Consider the following 20335-nt stretch of genomic DNA (forward strand, 5'->3'; position numbering starts at 1 on the left):
ATTATCTCATCTCACCTCACTCCACCTTACCTTACCTTACCTTACATTATCTCATCTCAGCTCACCTCACCTCACCTCACGTCATATCATCTCATCTCACTTCACCTCATTTTACCTTACCTTACCGTACCTTAATTTCATCTCATCTCTCCACACTTTATCTCATATCATCTCATATGACATGACCTGATCTGACCTCATCTCATCTCACTTCAGCTCACGTCATCTCATCTCACCTTTCCTTACCATACCTCATCTAATCTCATCTTTTCTCATCTCACCTCTCCTCATCACACCTCACCTCACCTCGCCTCACATCATCTCATCTCACCTTTCCATTCCTTACCTTACCTCATCTCACCTCACCACACCACACCACACCTCACCTCACCTCACATCATTTCCCCTCACCTCACCTCCCCTCACCTCACCTCACCTCACCTCAGTTCACCATACCTCACCTTACCTTTTCCTCATCTCATCTCATCTACTCTCACCTTTTCTAACCTCATATCACCTTACCTCATGTTATCTCATGTCATTTAATGTCATCTTACCTTACCTGACCTGACCTTATTTCCCCTCCCCTCCCCTCCTCTACCCTCCCCTCCCCTCTCCTCATTCCTTACCTCCCTCTCCTCACCTCTCCTCACATCCCCTCCCCTCCCCTCCCCACCCCTCCCCTTACCTCCTCTCTCCTCATCTCCCCGGCCCCTCCCCTCATGTCCCCTCCCCTTACCTCACCTCACCTCACCTCATCTTTCCTTCCACCAGGGTGATGGAGATGGAGCCCATCATGCTGACGGGGGCAGCGGTTCCCGTGGCGCCCAGGATCAACGTGGCGGAGCTGATCCGACAGAGCTACATGGAGTGCGGCTGGGACAGCTCCCTCACTGGGGGAGGCGTGCTCACCTCACAGCAGGCCGCCAGGGCACTCTGCGGTCTGTCGCAGGAGGTGGACAGGTGAGAGAGAGAGAGAGAGAGATGAGAGACTGGTGAGAGCCGGTGTGGACAGGTGAGGGAGAGAGATTGATGAGAGCCTGTGTGGACAGGTGAGGGAGAGAGAGATTGATGAGAGCCAGTGTGGACAGGTGAGGGAGAGAGACTGATGAGAGCCAGTGTGGACAGGTGAGGGAGAGAGACTGATGAGAGCCGGTGTGGACAGGTGAGAGAGAGAGATTGATGAGAGCCTGTGTGGACAGGTGGGTGAGAGAGACTGATGAGAGCCAGTGTGGACAGGTGAGGGAGAGAGACTGGTGAGAGCCAGTGTGGACAGGTGAGGGAGAGAGACTGGTGAGAGCCGGTGTGGACAGGTGAGAGAGAGAGATTGATGAGAGCCTGTGTGGACAGGTGGGTGAGAGAGACTGATGAGAGCCAGTGTGGACAGGTGAGAGAGAGAGACTGATGAGAGCCAGTGTGGACAGGTGAGGGAGAGAGACTGATGAGAGCTGGTGTGGACAGGTGAGAGAGAGAGAGATTGATGAGAGCCAGTGTGGACAGGTGAGGGAGAGAGACTGATGAGAGCCAGTGTGGACAGGTGAGAGAGAGAGACTGATGAGAGCCAGTGTGGACAGGTGAGAGAGAGAGACTGATGAGAGCCAGTGTGGACAGGTGAGAGAGAGAGAGATTGATGAGAGCCGGTGTGGACAGGTGAGGGAGAGAGACTGATGAGAGCCAGTGTGGACAGGTGAGAGAGAGAGAGATTGATGAGAGCCAGTGTGGACAGGTGAGAGAGAGAGACTGATGAGAGCCAGTGTGGACAGGTGAGAGAGAGAGACTGATGAGAGCCAGTGTGGACAGGTGAGGGAGAGAGTGATGAGAGCCAGTGTGGACAGGTGAGAGAGAGATTGATGAGAGCCAGTGTGGACAGGTGAGGGAGAGAGACTGATGAGAGCCAGTGTGGACAGGTGAGGGAGAGAGTGATGAGAGCCAGTGTGGATAGGTGAGAGAGAGAGACTGATGAGAGCCAGTATGGACAGGTGAGGGAGAGAGTGATGAGAGCCAGTGTGGACAGGTGAGGGAGAGAGACTGATGAGAGCCAGTGTGGACAGGTGAGGGAGAGAGACTGATGAGAGCCAGTGTGGACAGGTGAGGGAGAGAGACTGGTGAGAGCCAGTGTGGACAGGTGAGAGAGAGAGACTGATGAGAGCCAGTGTGGACAGGTGAGGGAGAGAGACTGATGAGAGCCAGTGTGGGAGCCAGTGTGGACAGGTGAGAGAGAGAGACTGATGAGAGCCAGTGTGGGAGCCAGTGTGGACAGGTGAGAGAGAGAGACTGATGAGAGCCAGTGTGGACAGGTGAGGGAGAGAGAGATTGATGAGAGCCAGTGTGGACAGGTGAGGGAGAGAGACTGATGAGAGCCAGTGTGGGAGCCAGTGTGGACAGGTGAGAGAGAGAGACTGATGAGAGCCAGTGTGGGAGCCAGTGTGGACAGGTGAGAGAGAGAGACTGATGAGAGCCAGTGTGGACAGGTCAGGGAGAGAGACTGATGAGAGCCAGTGTGGGAGCCAGTGTGGACAGGTGAGAGAGAGAGACTGATGAGAGCCAGTGTGGACAGGTGAGGGAGAGAGACTGATGAGAGCCAGTGTGGACAGGTGAGGGAGAGAGACTGGTGAGAGCCGGTGTGGACAGGTGGGTGAGAGATTGTTGAGAGCCAGTGTGGACAGGTGAGAGAGAGATTGATGAGAGCCAGTGTGGACAGGTGAGAGAGAGATTGTTGAGAGCCCAGTGTGTTTGTACCTGTTTTAAGCTTGAGCATGTTGGTGTGCTTACCTGTGTGAAGCCTGAACATGTCTGTGTGTGTTCCTGTTTGAAGTATGAATGTGTTTGCTTTTACCTGTTTGAAACCTGACATTGTCTGCGTGTACCTGTGTGCAGCCTGAATGTGTCTCTACTTGTGTACCTGTGTGCAGCCTGAACATGTCTGTGTGTGTGTACCTGTGTGAATCCTGAGTGTGTGTGTGTTTGTATGAAGCCTGTTCCATGTTTGTGCATCCCTGAGCATGTCTCTGTGTTTACCTGTGTGAAGCATGAACACATTCCTGGGTATGAAGCTTGAGTGTTTCCATGTGCGTACCTGTATGAAGACGCCTCTGTGTGTACATTTGTGTGAAACCTGTTCCATGTTTGTGCGTTCCTTAACGTCTGTCTGTGTGTACTCGTGTGAGTCCTGAATGTATGTTTCAGTTTCAGTTTCTGAAGAAGGCGTCACTGCATTTGGATATATTTCATCATTGTGTGCTACAGGTGGACACAGAGCCTGACCAGCAGCATAACCCAACGCACTTAGTCAGGCCTTGAATGTATGCATATAAATTTGTGTACCTATCACAGTGGATTTATTCCATGGAATTTTGCCAGAGGACAACACTCTCGTTGCCAAGAGGAAGCTGACGCTCATCTGCTGGTGTGGTGCCCTTGAGGGTCTGAGCTCAAATTCATTTTCACCCATTCTCCCAGGTTTGACGAAAATCAAACTGAACATCGAGTCATTCGGATGAGATGATAAACGGAGGTCCTGTATGTCCTGTGTGAAGCACACACTTTGTGCACTGCAAAAAACAAAAACGAACCCATGGCAACACAAAAGCGTTGTCCTCTGGAAAATTCTGCAGAAGAAGAAATCTACTCTGACAGGTACTCATATATATGCATGCACTCTAGGCCTGAACGTTGAGTGCGTTGGGTTTGCTGCTATCAGGCATCTGCCTAGCAGATGTGTAGTGTGTGTGTGTTTGCGTGCATGTGCGTGTGTGTGTGTGTGTGTGCGCACGCGCGCGCGCGCGTGTGTGTGTATATATATATATTTTTTTTTCCTGAACACGGTGATGTCTCCTTTAGAAGGCCTGAACAGTGCACTGGGTTATGCTGCTGGTCAGGCATCCGCCTAGCGTACATGGATTTGTCCGAACACAGTGACGCCTCCTTGAGAAAATGAAACTGAAACCATGCTGGATACTGCATACTGACTTAGAAAAGGCCCATCCTCTGTGAATGTTCCAGATTGGTGCTGGATCTTTTCTTTGAAATAATTTTTTTGTATTTCAGGTTTTGCTGTGTACTGAAACTAAACTGTGTTGTGTGTCCATTCCCTGTGAGTGCAGCCTGTTTGAGGACGCGGCCAAGAAGCTGAATCTGAAGGCCTTGCTGAGCTTCCTGACGGAGCTGGGCGAGTCCAGCCGTCTGCAGCTGCGCCACCTCCACCTCCACCACGCCGACGCCAACAACGACACCAGCAACATGCTGACCCCCGGCCATCCTGCGGGTCAAGGGTCAAGGCTGCCAGCCAACGCCCTTCACCTCTACCGCCTCCAGCAGGTGTTGATGACGGTGGTCCACAGCCAGCGGCCGTTGCTGCACCTGGTGCGGGTGTGGGCTGCCGTGTCTCCCTACCTGGTGGAGGTAAAGGGTTAACTCACTGTGGATGAAAGGCTCCGATCGGGGCCGTACTGTTTACAACAGTTTCAGATGAAGGGCCTTGATCGGGGCCTTTTGAATTTTTGGAGTGGCGCCTATTTTCTATGACATTATGGGTTAAGAATATCTTACCTGACCTTTCCAGTCTCCACTGCGACCAACAAATGCAGTGTGTGTTTCTGTGCGTGTGGGCAGGAGAGTTATTTTACAGGTGACTGGTTCGTGTGAACAGTGTGTGTCAACAATGGCATCTGGCCCCGTTTTGTGTCAGTCACAAGGCAGACAACAGAATTAGATGAAGGGGCCTTTCATGGCTGTGTCATGTTCTGAATTAAATCTGTGCCAGCTCTTTGTGCTTTCCTGGATTCATTTACAAGTCATCCGTGTGTGCAAATTTTGAACAAAAAATATGGATACTTTCATCATCTCACTGTATGATAGCATAAGGAGGAAGTCATATATTTTGTCCCCAACTAACTCGTTATGTTACTGATCAGTTTGGAAGTTATCAGTTAATAAATTCTAACATTTGTTTTTTTGGTGATTTTATTTCTTACCCATATAAATGGGTTTTCTGTGGAGAAAGTCAGGAGAGCTAACTGGCAGGACTAAGTGAGTTAACTCTCTCCATACGAACGGCGAAAGAGACGACGTTAACAGCGTTTCATCCCAGTTACCATCATCAAAATATTGCAAGCGGAAGGGTCTTATACTGAAGAGGTGAATGTTGAGAAAGAATACCACAATTCTGACGACGGAAGCTAAAGGTTGGGTCATTCAGACACCCACTGGACATCCGAGGGGTCTGTGTAGAGGAGAACAGAGGACTGGCCGTACTGAGTGAGTTAATGGTTTCTGTGGAAGTTCTGGAATGGTTTGAAATTGAACATCACTTTCATCAGTGAAATTGCTACTATTTTCTTTGTCGTCATTGCTGTCATAATTTATAAGCAGCTTGACCACCTCTTCTGCAGTCAGTCTTCTTCCATTCTCTGTAGATGATTATGACATTTTTTTTTAGAAAACTAAATTCTGTGAAAGTCATAGAAGAATTGTATATTTAATCAGTTGAACAAAGCTGTTTATTTAATCAGTTGAACAAAGCTCCATTTCACTGTTTCTGGAATCCATAAACGGTTCAGCTAAGAATGCCATCTGTACCAAGCAAGAGTAAACTAAATTAGAATAGTGTGGCTGTGCAGGAATACTACTTGTACCTGGTCAACAGGGGAAGTGATCACGGTATGAGTGAACTCGTATCTGGAGTGGAATGAATTTTATGGTTTTTGAAAAAAAAAAGATTCTGTATCAATAAATAGTTAAGAGGAAATTAGCAGAATGATGGCATAGAGGTAACGTGTCCGCCTGGGAAGTGAGAGAATCTGAGCACGCTGGTTTGAATCACGGCTCAGCCGCTGACATTTTCTCCCCCTCCACAAGACCTTGAGTGGTGGTCTGGACGCTAGTCATTCGGATGAGACGATAAACTGAGGTCCCGTGTGCAGCATGCACTCAGTGCACGTAAAAGAACCCATTGCAACAAAAGGGTTGTTCCTGGCAAAATTATGTAGAAAAATCCACTTTGATAGGAAAAACAAATAAAACTGCAAGCAGGAAAAAATACAAAAAAATGGGTGGCACTGTATTGTAGCAACCTGCTCTCCCTAGGGAGAGCAGCCCGAATTTCACACAGAGAAATCTGTTGTGATAAAAAGAAATACAAATACAAATACAAAATGGCTCAGATGTTTATCTGTCAATACAGTGTGCATGGGTGTTTGGGCTCGAATCCTGGTCTTGCCCTTTCTTCCAGGTTTGACTGGAAAATCAAACGGAGTGCTTAGTCGTTTGGATGAGCTGTTAAACCCAGGTCTCGTTTGCAGCATGCACTTGGTGCACTGAAAAAGAACCCATGGCTGCAGAAGGGTTGCCCTTGGGCAAAAATTTGTAGAAGAAATCCACTTTGATAGGTATACAAATATATATTATATGTACTCAAGGCCTGACTGAGTACATTGGGCAATGCTGCTGGTCAGGTATTTGCCTAGATGTGATGTAGTGTACATGAATTTGTTTGAATGCAGTGACACCTCCTCGAGATTTCAAAACTTAAACTTTTTTTAAATAATTTTTTTATTGTATAGATAATAAATATTTGTTGATGATTCATTATTTTATGGGTACAGTGCCATTTACATAATTTTTGTGTGGGTGTGGGTGGCTTTGTTACATACATTGTGCAGGTAGGGGGTCGTTTGAATGCTTTTTTTAACTTTTTTTTTTCTCCTTTGATACAGAAATTTATTTGTGGTGTAAAACTCATAAACAGTGCGTGAGAATCACAGTCGTTCAATATGTATGATATAAAAAAAGACATAAAACTCTTAAATGTTGACTTGAAGTAAACCACACATACAGAAATCACGTGCACAGTTATCACAGACGATAGGCATAGAATATCAAACAGTAATTAAACATAGACTTAAAATAACAACAGGCCATTCAAAAGTGGAAAATATAAAAGATTACTTTTTCACACGCATACACTCCTGAACAGACACACATACACACTCTCTCTCTCTCTCTCTCCACAGTCCTAAAACCTGTAATCCAATCCCACCCGATCCATTCAGTGGAATGCAGCGGAATGCTCAGTCCAAAACACATGACATTATCATCATAATGCAGTACAATACAACACAACAGTACAGTACAGTATCAGTAGCTCAAGGAGGCGTCACTGCGTTCGGTCAAATCCATATATGCTACACCACATCTGCCAAGCAGATGCCTGATCAGCAGCATAACCTAACGCGCTTAGTCAGGCCTTGAGAAAAAAAAAAGAATAGAAAAAAATGTATGAATAAATAAAATAAATTAAAAAAAGAAAAAGATAAATACATAAAAGTACAGTACAGTACAGTACAATTCAGTACAGAACAGTACAGTACAACCCAACCCAACACAACACAAACAACGCAGTGCAATTCAGTACAATTGAGAACACTAACAAACACAACAGAAAGTTCACACAGTTCACTTCAAACACCCAGCAATACAACGCACACTCACAGACACACAACTAAACACACAAACAAACACAAACACACTCAACTCGGCTAACTAACTACTCCCGGTTTCCCCCAGGCGACGGGTCACCGTGACAGCAGCATATCCAAGATGGCGGTGACGTGCATCCACGATTTCATCGTGGCCGTTTTGGCAGGGCGACACGAGCTTCCGCACTTCCACATCAATGAGTTCCTGTGCAAGACGTTCGAGGACATGCTGTGTCTGGAGCTGTGCGACAGTGATGTTCAGGATCAGGTGGGTGGGTCTGCTGACAGTGTGCACAGGTGATGGTGGTGATGGTGATGATGATGATGATGGTGATGGTGATGATGATGAGCTGTGCGACAGCGACGTTCAAGATCAGGTGGGTGGGTCTGCTGACAGTGTGCACAGGTGATGATGGTGATGGTGATAATGGTGGTGATGGTGATGATGATGAGCAGTGCGACAGCGATGTTCAAGATCAGGTGGGTGGGTCTGCTGACAGTGTGCACAGGTGATGGTGATGATGGTGATAGTAGTGATGATGATGATGATGATGAGCTGTGTGACAGCGACGTTCAGGACCAGGTGGGTGGGTCTGCTGACAGTGTGCACAGGTGATGATGGTGATGGTGATGATGATGATGATGCTGATGGTGGTGATGATGATGATGATGATGATGAGCTGTGCGACAGTGACGTTCAGGATCAGGTGGGTGGGTCTGCTCACACTTTGCACAGGTGATGGTGATAGTGTTGTTGGTGTTGGTGATGATGATGATGGGGATGGTGATGATGATGATGATGATGGCGGTTGTGGTGGTGTTGGTGATGATGATGATGATGATAGCGGTTGTGGTGGTGTTGGTGATGATGATGATGATGGCGGTTGTGTTGGTGATGATGATGATGGGGATGGTGATGATGATGATGGTGGTGATGTTGATTATGGTGATGATGTTGATGATGATGGTGGGGATGGTGATGATGATGATGGTGGTGATGTTGATGATGATGATGATGGGGATGATGAGACCACTGCAGAATTAAGTGGGTGGTTCACTTAAACGGCAAAAATCGGTGGAGAATTGTTGATTTAATTGGTTGAACAAAGCTTCTTTTCCATGCCTCCGGAATCCGTAAACAGATCAGTTTAGATTGCTAACTGTACCAAGCAAGAATAAACGAAATGAGAATAGTGTACTGGTACGAGAATACTCATACCTGGTCCACAGGGGAAGCAATCATGGTATGAGTTAACTTGTACCTGGAGTAGAATGAATTAAACAGAATTCCTCCTCCTTCCTCACAACATAAAATCACCTCTGAAGGCCTCTCTCTGTCTCTTTCCCCCCAGATTGTGTGCTCCATCTGCGAGCTGGTGGAAGCTTGTACCCAGGAGCTTCAGTCGGGGTGGCGGCCCCTGTTCGGCGCGCTGCGCAGCGTGCGTATCGAGTACACGGCCAACGAGGCAGTCAACGAGGCGCGTCAGCGGCACGTGGCGGCCGTTTTAGATGTGTTTGAGGTGTACCTCAACACGGAGAACATCCTGGTCTTTGCCAATGCCACCGTCGACTGCATCCTGTGCCTGCTGAAATATGTGCACGGGTCAGGTTAGTGGGGCTGGGTTGTTTGTGACGTGTTGTCATGTAGTGTGTTGTGTGGTGTTGTTGTGTGGTGTGTTGTGTAGTGTGTTGTTGTGGTTGTTGTGTGGTGTGTTGTGTAGTGTGTTGTTGTGTGGTGTTGTTGTGTGGTGTGTTGCTGTGTAGTGTGTTGTTGTACAGTGAGCTGTCATGTACTGTGTTGTATGCTCTAATCATGAAATGTGCTGTCTTATACTGTGTCGTCATGTAGTGTGCTGTCATATGTTGTCATGTAGTGTGCTGTTGTGTAGTGTGCTGTCATGTACTGCTTTGTTGTATAGTAAGCTGTTGTGTACTGTGTTGTATGCTCTATTATCGTGTAGTGTGCTATCTTATACTGTGTTGTATTGTGCTATCATATGTTATGTTGTCATGTTGTGTGCTGTTGTATACTGTGTTGTCATGTAGTGCGCCACCTTGTACTGTGTTGTTTTGTAGTGTGCTGTCATAAACTGTGTTGTCATGTCATGTGCTGTCATATGTTATGTTGTCATGTAGTGTGCTGTTGCATACTGTGCTGTTGTGTACTGTTTTCTTGTAGTGTGTGGCCTTATACTGTGTTGTCATGTGTTGTGCCACCTTACGCTGTGTTTTCTTGTAGTGTGCTGTTATATGTTGTCATGTAGTGTTCTGTTGTATTATGTGTTGTTGTGTAGTGTGCTGTCGTGCAGTGTGTTGTTGTGTAGTGTGTTGAATACTGTTCTGTGATATAGTATGCTCTCCCTACCCATTCCCCCTTCTCTTTGCTCACTCCCACACGCACACAGAGGCAAGCTCCCACTTTTCCTTGCTCCTTCCCCGAGGCACACACACACACACACACATACACGTACATACACACGCACACACACAAACGCACATACACACACTCACTGCATACACCTGGTAATGTAGAACCCTTTCCTTTCAACTTATTCTTGTAGTCCACACATTTAATTCACACATTCCCCAAATCTTCAATATCTCATTAAAAAGAGAAAAAAAAGAAAAGAAATTCATGTGCCTGTTTTACAGGCGTGTTTGAGGACATGAACAATGATGACGACTGCTCAGACTCTAAAGCCATGTGCCTGTTTTCAGGAATGTTTGTGGTTGTGAACGATGAAGACGACAGCTCAGACTGAAAACCATGTGCCTGTTTTCAGGCATGTTTGAGGACGTGGATGATGATGATGACGGCTCAGACTCAGGCAGCGATGTGGGCAATGGGGGCGTGAACCTGCAGAACCTGTGTGTCCCTGCCTTGGGATATTTAACCCGCTGCTTCCACATTCTGGCCTCCATGTGGCCCATGCCTGCCTGCCCAGTCTTCAAAGGGGCCTTCAGGTCTGTCGACGGAATGATAATGATATAATGATTATGATAATAATACTGATAATGATGTGAATTTATATGGCGCATGTTCTCTACATAGGGCTGTAGGCGCTTTACAAATATGGACACACACACACACACACACACACACACACACATATATATACAAACACACACACGCGCACACACACACACACACACACACACACACAAGAGAACATTCACTACAAGGATGTATGTTTGAAATACAGTGAGGGACAACATTTATCACAAGGACGTATGTTTAACTCACTTTGGACGATGGAACGCTATAGCGTTCCTGACGTAAGGTAGCATTCTGGATGATGGAACGCTATAGTGGTTTCAACAATTAAAAATTTTTCCACGTCTTCCTCATGGGGTAGCATAAAAATCACAGCTACACCAGGCATTGTGAACATGTCAAGGGTCAAATGGAAGGTTTCTTCATGAGGTTGCGTAACTATACACTCGCTGGCCAGCCACTGACCTTGGTACCCCACATGACAAGCTAATCTGCATACGTATCGAAAATGGCGTTGCAGGCAATACAAGTGGAAATTTTTGGAGCAAACTAGATCACGACAGCAGTTTTTTTTACTGCTGCTGAAGTGATTGAAATGCTTCAAACTGAAGGTTTCGACGTCAATGAGGATGATGAAGACATTGAATAAAGTATCTGCAGTGAAGATAGCTACCAGCGAGAAGGTACTGACACTGACTCAGTTTTTGAGGGCTGTGAAGAGAGGGAGAGGGGTGGGCGTACGCACGATGTGAGGAGAGGGGTCAGTGGGTCAAGTGCAGCAAGTTTCATTCAGTTACTTTTGTGTTTAGTATTTTTTGTGATTTTTTCCTAACCCTAACAAATGGGTCGTCTGCAGGGGGAAAGCAAGGGAGAAAACTATTCGTCTGGAGTGAGTTAAAACACAGCAAGAGAGAACATTACCCAGAAGGACCCCCCTCCTCCTGTTTCAGAATTCAGCTGGGGTCCCATGTTCGCACTGTCGATCCCCACATCCCTCACATGGACATATCACTGGCGGCGGAGTCGTCGACACTGAAAAGCGGCAGGGCCTGTGACTCTGGGACGGGCAAGGGAGGAAACACCGTTGGTGATTCTCTGAGCATCACCTCCGTGGACTCTGGAATGCTGGAGGGGACATTTGCAGAAACAGGTCTGTCGGTTTTCTGTGTCTCCCAGCATTGTGCATTCCAGAAACAGGTTTTTGTTTCTTTGGGGTTTTTTTTTGCTGTCAGCTCATCTTCAACATTTCAGTGGCTTAAGCAAGTTTTTGTTGTTGTTTTTTTTGGGATAGAGTGCTATATAAGTATTCATTCCTTTAGCAGTTTTCTGGATAGAGTGCTACATAGGTATCCATTTCTTGGGCATTTTTCTGGATACATTGCTACATAGGTATCCATTTCTTGGTCATTTTTTCTGGATACATTGCTACATAGGTATCCATTTCTTGGTCATTTTTTCTGGATACATTGCTACTTATGTATCCATTCCTTGAACAGTTTTCTGGATAGAGTGCTACATATGTATCCATTCCTTGAACAGTTTTCTGGATAGAGTGCTACATATGTATCCATTCCTTGGGCATTTTTCTGGATACATTGCTGTATAGGTATCCATTTCTTGGGCATTTTTCTGGATACATTGCTGTATAGGTATCCATTTCTTGGGCATTTTTCTGGATACATTGCTTATAGGTATCCATTTCTTGGGCATTTTTCTGGATACATTGCTACATAGGTATCCATTTCTTGGGCATTTTTCTGGGTACATCGCTACATAAGTATCCATTCCTTGATCAGTTTCTTGGATACATTGCTACATAAGTATCCATTCCATGAACAGTTTTCTGGATAAAGTGCTACATAAGTATCCATTTCTTGTTCAGTTTTCTGGATAAAGTGCTACATATGTATCCATTCCTTGAGCAGTTTCCTGGATACATTGCTACATAAGTATCCATTCCTTGAACAGTTTTCTGGATAAAGTGCTGCATAAGTATCCATTCCTTGAACAGTTTTATAGAGTGCTACATAAGTATCCAATTCAAGGGCAGTTTTCTGGATAGGGTGTGACATTAGTATCCATCATTGTTATTATCATCTTACTTTACACTTTCTTTCCTGATTCTTTTTAATGTGTGTGTAATTTTTGCTATGCCTGGTTCCTTAGTGCTTATTTTGACAATGGTGAATGTGATGTATTTATTTTACTGTGATTTAGGCCTGTGTGAATTGATACTGTGATATTTGCCTGTGTTGATATCATGTGCAAACTTTTATGTTGCTCATTGTTAAACTTGTGTATTTCATTGCAAAAGCGTGGTGAGCCCCATCTGGGATGAGGGGTACTGTGCTGTAGAAGCCTGCATTTTTATTCATCATTTAGGAGGAAGGTGGCAGGATGGCAAAGATTCTCAGCTGCCAATATAGAGAGTCTGTGAGGGTGTGGGTTTGAATCCCGCTCTCGCCCTTTCTCCCAAGTTTGACTGGAAAATCAAACTGAGCATCTGGTCTTTTGGATGAGATGATAAACCGAGGTCCCATGTTCAGCACACACTTGGCGCACTCAAAAAGAACCCATGGCAATGAGAGTGTTGTCCTGTGGCAAAATTCTGTCGAAGAAATCCACTCTGATTGGTACACAAATATATAAGCATGCGCTCAAGGCCTAAGTGCGATGGGTTATGCTGCTGGTCAGGCATCTGCTTGCAGATGTGGTGTAGCATATATGGATTTGTCCGAACGCAAAGACACCTCCTTGAGAAACTGATACTGAAAACTTATACAACCGACAGAGGACAAGCATCGGGGACAAAAGGAGGGTGTGTGGCTGGTGGCGATATCAGTTATCTTCTTCTTTTCCTTTGTTGGTGGGCTGCAACTCCCACGTTCACTAGTATGTACACGAGTGGGCTTTTACATGTATGACTGGTTTTACCCCGCCAGGTAGGCAGCCATACTCCATTTTCGGGGGTATTATTATTATTATTATTATTATCATCTGTTTATGTATGCGGCAGAGGATGAGCGTCGAGGAGGAGGGGAGGGTGCGTGGCTGGTGGCGGGGAGCTACAGCAGCCTGGAGTCCCTGGACAAGGGCAGCGGGGTGCTGCACGTGGCCTTCCTCCTGCTGGATGGCCTGGCCACCGCCATCTCCTCCTGCCCCCGCTCCTTCCAGCCCCAGACCCTCACCACCCTCTTCACCCTCCTCAGGGAGACCGCCGTCGTGCCCGGTATGATGGGGCGTGAGGCCTCTTTTGTCTGTTCCAAGCCTTTCCTGCCTGTCGGGTCTAAATCACTAGCGTCTGTCTTCAGTATTCCCTGCTTGTCTACATTCACAAGTGTCTGTTCAGTCTTTCCAACTGTCATCAGTGTCTGTTCAGTCTTTTCTACTCTCGTCAGTGTCTGTTCAGTCTTTGTCACCAGTGTCTGTTCAATCTTTTCTACTCTCGTCAGTGTCTGTTCAGTCTTTTCTACTGTCTGTTCAGTCTTTTCTGCTGTCATCAGTGTCTGTTCAGTCTTTTCTACTGTCTGTTCAGTCTTTTCTGCTGTCGTCAGTGTCTGTTCAGTTTGTCTTACTGTCATCAGTGTCTGTTCAGTCTTTGTCACCAGTGTCTGTTCAATCTTTTCTACTCTCATCAGTGTCTGTTCAATCTTTGTCACCAGTGTCTGTTCAGTCTTTTCTACTGTCTGTTCAGTCTTTTCTGCTGTCATCAGTGTCTGTTCAGTCTTTTCTACTGTCTGTTCAGTCTTTTCTGCTGTCGTCAGTGTCTGTTCAGTCTGTCTTACTGTCATCAGTGTCTGTTCAGTCTGTCTTACTGTCACCAGTGTCTGTTCAATCTTTTCTACTCTCGTCAGTGTCTGTCCAGTCTTTTCTACTGTCGTCAGTGGCTGTTCAGTCTTTTCTACTGTCGTCAGTGTCTGTTCAGTCTTTACTACTGTCGTCAGTGTCCAGTCTTTTCTACTGTCATCAGTGTCTGTTCAGTCTTTACTACTGTCATCAGTGTCTGTTCAGTCTTTCCTGCTGTTGTCAGTGTCTGTTCAGTCTTTTCTACTGTTGTCAGTGTCTATTCAGTCTTTTCTACTGTCGTCAGTGTCTGTTCAGTCTTTTCTACTGTCGTCAGTGGCTGTTCAGTCTTTCCTACTGTCATCAGTGTCTGTTCAGTCTTTCCTACTGTTGTCAGTGTCTGTTCAGTCTTTCCTACTGTCATCAGTGTCTGTTCAGTCTTTCCTACTGTCATCAGTGTCTGTTCAGTCTTTCCTACTGTTGTCAGTGTCTGTTCAGTCTTTCCTGCTTGTCTGCAATCACTAGTGCCTGTTCAGTCTTTTCTACTGTTGTCAGTGTCCAGTCTTTTCTACTGTCGTCAGTGTCTGTTCAGTCTTTTCTACTGTTGTCAGTGTCCAGTCTTTTCTACTGTTGTCAGTCTGTTCAGTATTTCCTGCTGTCATCAGTGTCTGTTCAGTCTTTCCTACTGTCATCAGTGTCTGTTCAGTCTTTTCTACTGTCGTCAGTGTCTGTTCAGTCTTTACTACTGTCGTCAGTGTCCAGTCTTTTCTACTGTCATCAGTGTCTGTTCAGTCTTTACTACTGTCGTCAGTGTCTGTTCAGTCTTTACTACTGTCGTCAGTGTCTGTTCAGTCTTTACTACTGTCGTCAGTGTCCAGTCTTTTCTACTGTCGTCAGTGTCTGTTCAGTCTTTTCTGCTGTCGTCAGTGTCTGTTCAGTCTTTTCTGCTGTCGTCAGTGTCTGTTCAGTCTTTACTACTGTCGTCAGTGTCTGTTCAGTCTGTCTTACTGTCATCAGTGTCTGTTCAGTCTGTCTTACTGTCACCAGTGTCTGTTCAATCTTTTCTACTCTCATCAGTGTCTGTTCAATCTTTTCTACTCTCGTCAGTGTCTGTTCAGTCTTTTCTACTGTCTGTTCAGTCTTTTCTGCTGTCGTCAGTGTCTGTTCAGTCTTTTCTACTGTCTGTTCAGTCTTTTCTGCTGTCGTCAGTGTCTGTTCAGTCTGTCTTACTGTCATCAGTGTCTGTTCAGTCTGTCTTACTGTCACCAGTGTCTGTTCAATCTTTTCTACTCTCGTCAGTGTCTGTTCAATCTTTTCTACTCTCGTCAGTGTCTGTTCAATCTTTGTCACCAGTGTCTGTTCTGTCTTTTCTGCTGTCGTCAGTGTCTGTTCAGTCTTTTCTACTGTCTGTTCAGTCTTTTCTGCTGTCATCAGTGTCTGTTCAGTCTTTCCTGCTGTCATCAGTCTGTTCAGTCTTTTCTACTGTCGTCAGTGTCTGTTCAGTCTTTACTACTGTCGTCAGTGTCCAGTCTTTTCTGCTGTCATCAGTGTCTTTTCAGTATTTCCTACTGTCATCAGTGTCTGTTCAGTCTTTCCTACTGTTGTCAGTGTCTGTTCAGTCTTTCCTGCTTGTCTGCAATCACTAGTGCCTGTTCAGTCTTTTCTACTGTTGTCAGTGTCCAGTCTTTTCTACTGTCGTCAGTGTCTGTTCAGTCTTTCTTACTGTCATCAGTGGCTGTTCAGTCTTTCCTACTGTCGTCAGTGGCTGTTCAGTCTTTCCTACTGTCATCAGTGTCTGTTCAGTCTTTCCTACTGTCGTCAGTGTCTGTTCAGTCTTTTCTACTGTTGTCAGTGTCCAGTCTTTCCTACTGTCGTCAGTGGCTGTTCAGTCTTTCTTACTGTCATCAGTGTCTGTTCAGTCTTTCCTACTGTCATCAGTGTCTGTTCAGTCTTTCCTACTTGTCTACATTCACCGGTGTCTGTTCAGTCTTTCCTATTTGTCTACATTCACCGGTGTCTGTTCAGTCTTTCCTACTTGTCTACATTCACCGGTGTCTGTTCAGTTTTTCCTACTTGTCTACATTCACCAGTGTTATGATGCCTCTGTCTGCTCAGATTTTTCAACTGTACAATCACCAGTGTGTTTTGATGCATCTGTTCAGTTTTTCCACTTGTCTACAATCAACAGTGTGTTTTCAGATTACAGATTACAGAATACTTTATTATCTCAACAAGAGAAATTCATTTGTGGTGTAAAACACATAAAAAATGCACGGAAATCACAGTCATTCAACATGTATACATAAAAGATGATGCACATGTTCAGTTTTTCCACTTGTCTACAGTCACCAGTGTGTTTTGATGCATCTGTTCAGTCTCTCCACTTGTCTACAGTCACCAGTGTGTTTTGATGCATCTGTTCAGTCTCTCCACTTGTCTACATTCACCAATGTGTTTTGATGCATCTGTTCAGTCTCTCCACATGTCTACAGTCACCAGTGTGTTTTGATGCATCTGTTCAGTCTCTCCACATGTCTACAGTCACCAGTGTGTTTTGATGCATCTGTTCAGTCTCTCCACATGTCTACAGTCACCAGTGTGTTTTGATGCATCTGTTCAGTCTCTCCACGTGTCTACAATCACCAGTGTGTTTTGATGCATCTGTTCAGTCTCTCCACATGTCTACAGTCACCAGTGTGTTTTGATGCATCTGTTCAGTCTCTCCACGTGTCTACAGTCACCAGTGTGTTTTGATGCATCTGTTCAGTCTCTCCATATGTCTACAGTCACCAGTGTGTTTTGATGCATCTGTTCAGTCTCTCCACATGTCTACAGTCACCAGTGTGTTTTGATGCATCTGTTCAGTCTCTCCACATGTCTACAGTCACCAGTGTGTTTTGATGCATCTGTTCAGTCTCTCCACATGTCTACAGTCACCAGTGTGTTTTGATGCATCTGTTCAGTCTCTCCACGTGTCTACAATCACCAGTGTGTTTTGATGCATCTGTTCAGTCTCTCCACTTGTCTACATTCACCAGTGTGTTTTGATGCATCTGTTCAGTCTCTCCACATGTCTACAGTCACCAGTGTGTTTTGATGCATCTGTCTTCTGAATCAGTGTGTTCTAATATCAGTCCCTGTTCAGTCTTTCCCACTTATCACTTTAGTGTCCCAAAAGTATGGAATCACAGTGATTTCATTGGTTTCACTTTTTCCATGTTGGTGCAGTACGAGTTTTGCCGCTCTTTGCTGATTGGAAATTGATACATTTTCTGTCTTTTTCATGTTACCCCTGTTGTTGTTTTTTTTTGGTTAAAAAAAAATCTCCTTGCTTTTTGTTCTTTGACTTTCACTTGCCCATGAGTCATAATGCAAAGCTGTGAAGCTTTTAAAAAAATTTTTCCTGTCAGTCTACTGGTGTGATATGGGTGTGATGGTTTTGCTGTGTTGCAATCAATGATTTTGCTTTCCAGTTGATCATTATGTGTGATATTTTTGGCTGCAAGGAATTGGTGAATTTTTTTTTTTTTTTTTTTTTTATTCACAGGTTGGAATTTTTCTCTCTGCATTACATCAGTGATTTCAATTTTTCAATGTGAAATAGTATTTTTTAGTGAGTTTGTTTTTTTAACATTCTTTAAGAATTATGTTCCTGTGTCTTATTCATATTGCACATATTGTTAAATGCACTTAGAGCTGCAAGATAAGGTCTTTACAAATGTACATTTTTATTATTTATTTATTTATTTATTATATTATCATTATTGTCATTACTATTATTGTTATTGTTATCATTGTTATTGATACTATGATGATGATGATGATATTATCATTATCATTATTATTATTATTATTATTATTATATTTCTTTATTATCAGTATCATTATTATTATTATTATTATGATTTTTTATTGTTGGTGTTATCATTATCATTATTATTGTCATTGTTATTATCATCATCGATGTGACAGGTGTGAAGTTTTCGTTGCACTGCGTCAACCATCTGCTGCTGCCCATGCTGCAGTCCTGGCTGCGACGGGGCTCCCGTCTCCATGGTTACTGGGACACTGGCGCCATCAACTTCAAGCAGTGCTGCGGTCTGACGGCCGACCTGGTGGTGGAGTTCATCGCCAAGTTTGTCGGTGAGAGAGCCAAAAAAAACCTTTGGAATTTCCTTTACTGTGGTGAGAGAACTGAAAATAACAAAGGAAATATTTTTTCTTTGTTTTTTAAGGGGTTTTTTGGCCTGTCTTTTCTTCTTTTTAAACAAACACACATGCATGCATGAACTCACTCATGTGCGTGCACACACTTGCATGCAAACACACACACACACATGCACACACACGCATGCATGCACACACACACACACACACGTGCACACGCACACGCTTGAACGCACGCATGAACGCACCCCACTGTCCAAAATTTTGCCAGGGACAACTCTCCTGTTGCCTGCCATAGGTTTTTCATGTGCATTTAAGTGCATGCTTTTACCTTCGGGACCTGGGTTTGTGGTGTCATCCGGTGATGGGTGGTGTCTGTTACAGATCGTGCCGAAGAGCTGCTGTCCCTGGAGTTGATGCTGAAGCAGCTGTTTGCAGTGCTGACTGAGTGTGTGGCCCAGCCTGTGGAGAACCTGTCGTTATTGGGCTGTTCCTGTATCAGGTTTGAACCTGCAACTGCTTTATGTGTTGTTGTTTTAGTTGCTTGTTTATTTATTCATTCATTTGTTGGTTATTTCATGGTCCATATAGGGGGCTTGAACCCATGGACACTCATTTCCTGGTTCGGGCGCATTACCACTAGCTGCTCCACTGTTTTGTCTGCTTCTGTTAGAGTTCAGTTCCAGGTCAAATCACTGCTTTTTCACAGTACCTGTTGCACTTTCCCTCCTTGGTTTGAGCAGACTAAGAACCTAAGAATAGGCATATGAACCTGTGTACATATTTTTTAAATCCTCTTTATGGTTATGGTGAAAACAGATTCAAACGCTCCATGGTCGGCCACTGCTCTTTCTCTGTCTCTGGACCTTACACTTGGAATGAGCTCCCTCTTTTCTTTTGTTACTTCTTCTTCCGATTTCTCGTTCTTCAGATGGACACCCTGGTCTCCGTGATGAAGGCAGCTGTTCATTGCAAGTCCTCTGCAGAGCTGTAGAGCTTCTATTTTTTTTTTTGTTTGTTTGTTTGTTTGTGTTAAACTTCTGCACTGTGCTGTTTCAAGGCTGGCCTTAACTCTCTCCGGACGATGGAATGCGTGAGCATTCCTACATAAAATGTATTCAGATTTGGAATAGCATTTTCCAAAATAAAAATCCATCACGTGCTGTACACATGATTTTGTGATAAGCCAAGCAGAGTGCGCTATTCTGGATCACTCCATAACCAAATGGTATGATTGGCCAGCCTGTCATATGTGGCCTGTCTCGCACACACGCTGACAAATTCTCAAAATGTTGCGGAGCGAACAAGGCAACGTTTTAGTGTTGCCAAAGTACGTGAAATGCTATAAACCGCAGGGTTGGACATCAAAGAGGTGGATGATGATGAAGAAGAAAGTGAATTAAGTGCAGAAAGTGAACATGGATATGGTGATTCGGAGTGAAAAATTGGCATTATTTTCTACATAATGGCAAAACTGTAAAAATAAGTTGAGAAACTTGATTTTTTTTTTATATGTAATAGCCCAACACTTAATAAACCAGTTCTGAGTGTTTCATTTTCATACTCTGTATTTGTATTAAAAAGATTTTTTTCCAAACCCTTACAAATGGACCGTCTGTGGGGAAAAGCAAGGGAGAAAACTTGCCGTTCTGAGTGAGTTAAAACCTGCATCTCTTCAACATAGCTCTCCTCTATCTGCCCCTCCCTCTTCCTGGTCTACAGTCGTTCTTGCTTTCTGCTCACATGTGTTCATATAAGTTTCTTTTTCATCCCTCCGATTCACAGCTGTGCATGCGTGTGATTGACCAGGTGTGTGAGAGCATTGATTTGTCTCTGCGAAAGATTCATACTTATATCAATACATTTTTTTCAAAATTATTACTCTTCTTTTTCTTCTTCTTCTTGTTATTATAGC

At 44.6% G+C, this 20335-nt stretch overlaps 1 protein-coding gene across 1 annotated transcript in view; it reads left to right on the plus strand.

Moving 5' to 3' along the window:
- Positions 1-20335, plus strand: part of LOC143283471 (brefeldin A-inhibited guanine nucleotide-exchange protein 3-like) — a 92800-nt gene that overhangs the window by 59963 nt on the left and 12502 nt on the right. Inside the window, exons 24-32 of the mRNA XM_076589713.1 lie at positions 775-963; positions 4104-4401; positions 7564-7743; positions 8828-9083; positions 10259-10439; positions 11421-11620; positions 13487-13699; positions 18226-18396; positions 18805-18922. Coding sequence (XP_076445828.1) covers positions 775-963; positions 4104-4401; positions 7564-7743; positions 8828-9083; positions 10259-10439; positions 11421-11620; positions 13487-13699; positions 18226-18396; positions 18805-18922 — 1806 coding nt within the window. The remainder of the gene's footprint in view (positions 1-774; positions 964-4103; positions 4402-7563; positions 7744-8827; positions 9084-10258; positions 10440-11420; positions 11621-13486; positions 13700-18225; positions 18397-18804; positions 18923-20335) is intronic.

This window comes from Babylonia areolata, chromosome 6, assembly GCF_041734735.1.
Source record: "Babylonia areolata isolate BAREFJ2019XMU chromosome 6, ASM4173473v1, whole genome shotgun sequence".
Classification (NCBI taxonomy): domain Eukaryota; kingdom Metazoa; phylum Mollusca; class Gastropoda; order Neogastropoda; family Buccinidae; genus Babylonia; species Babylonia areolata.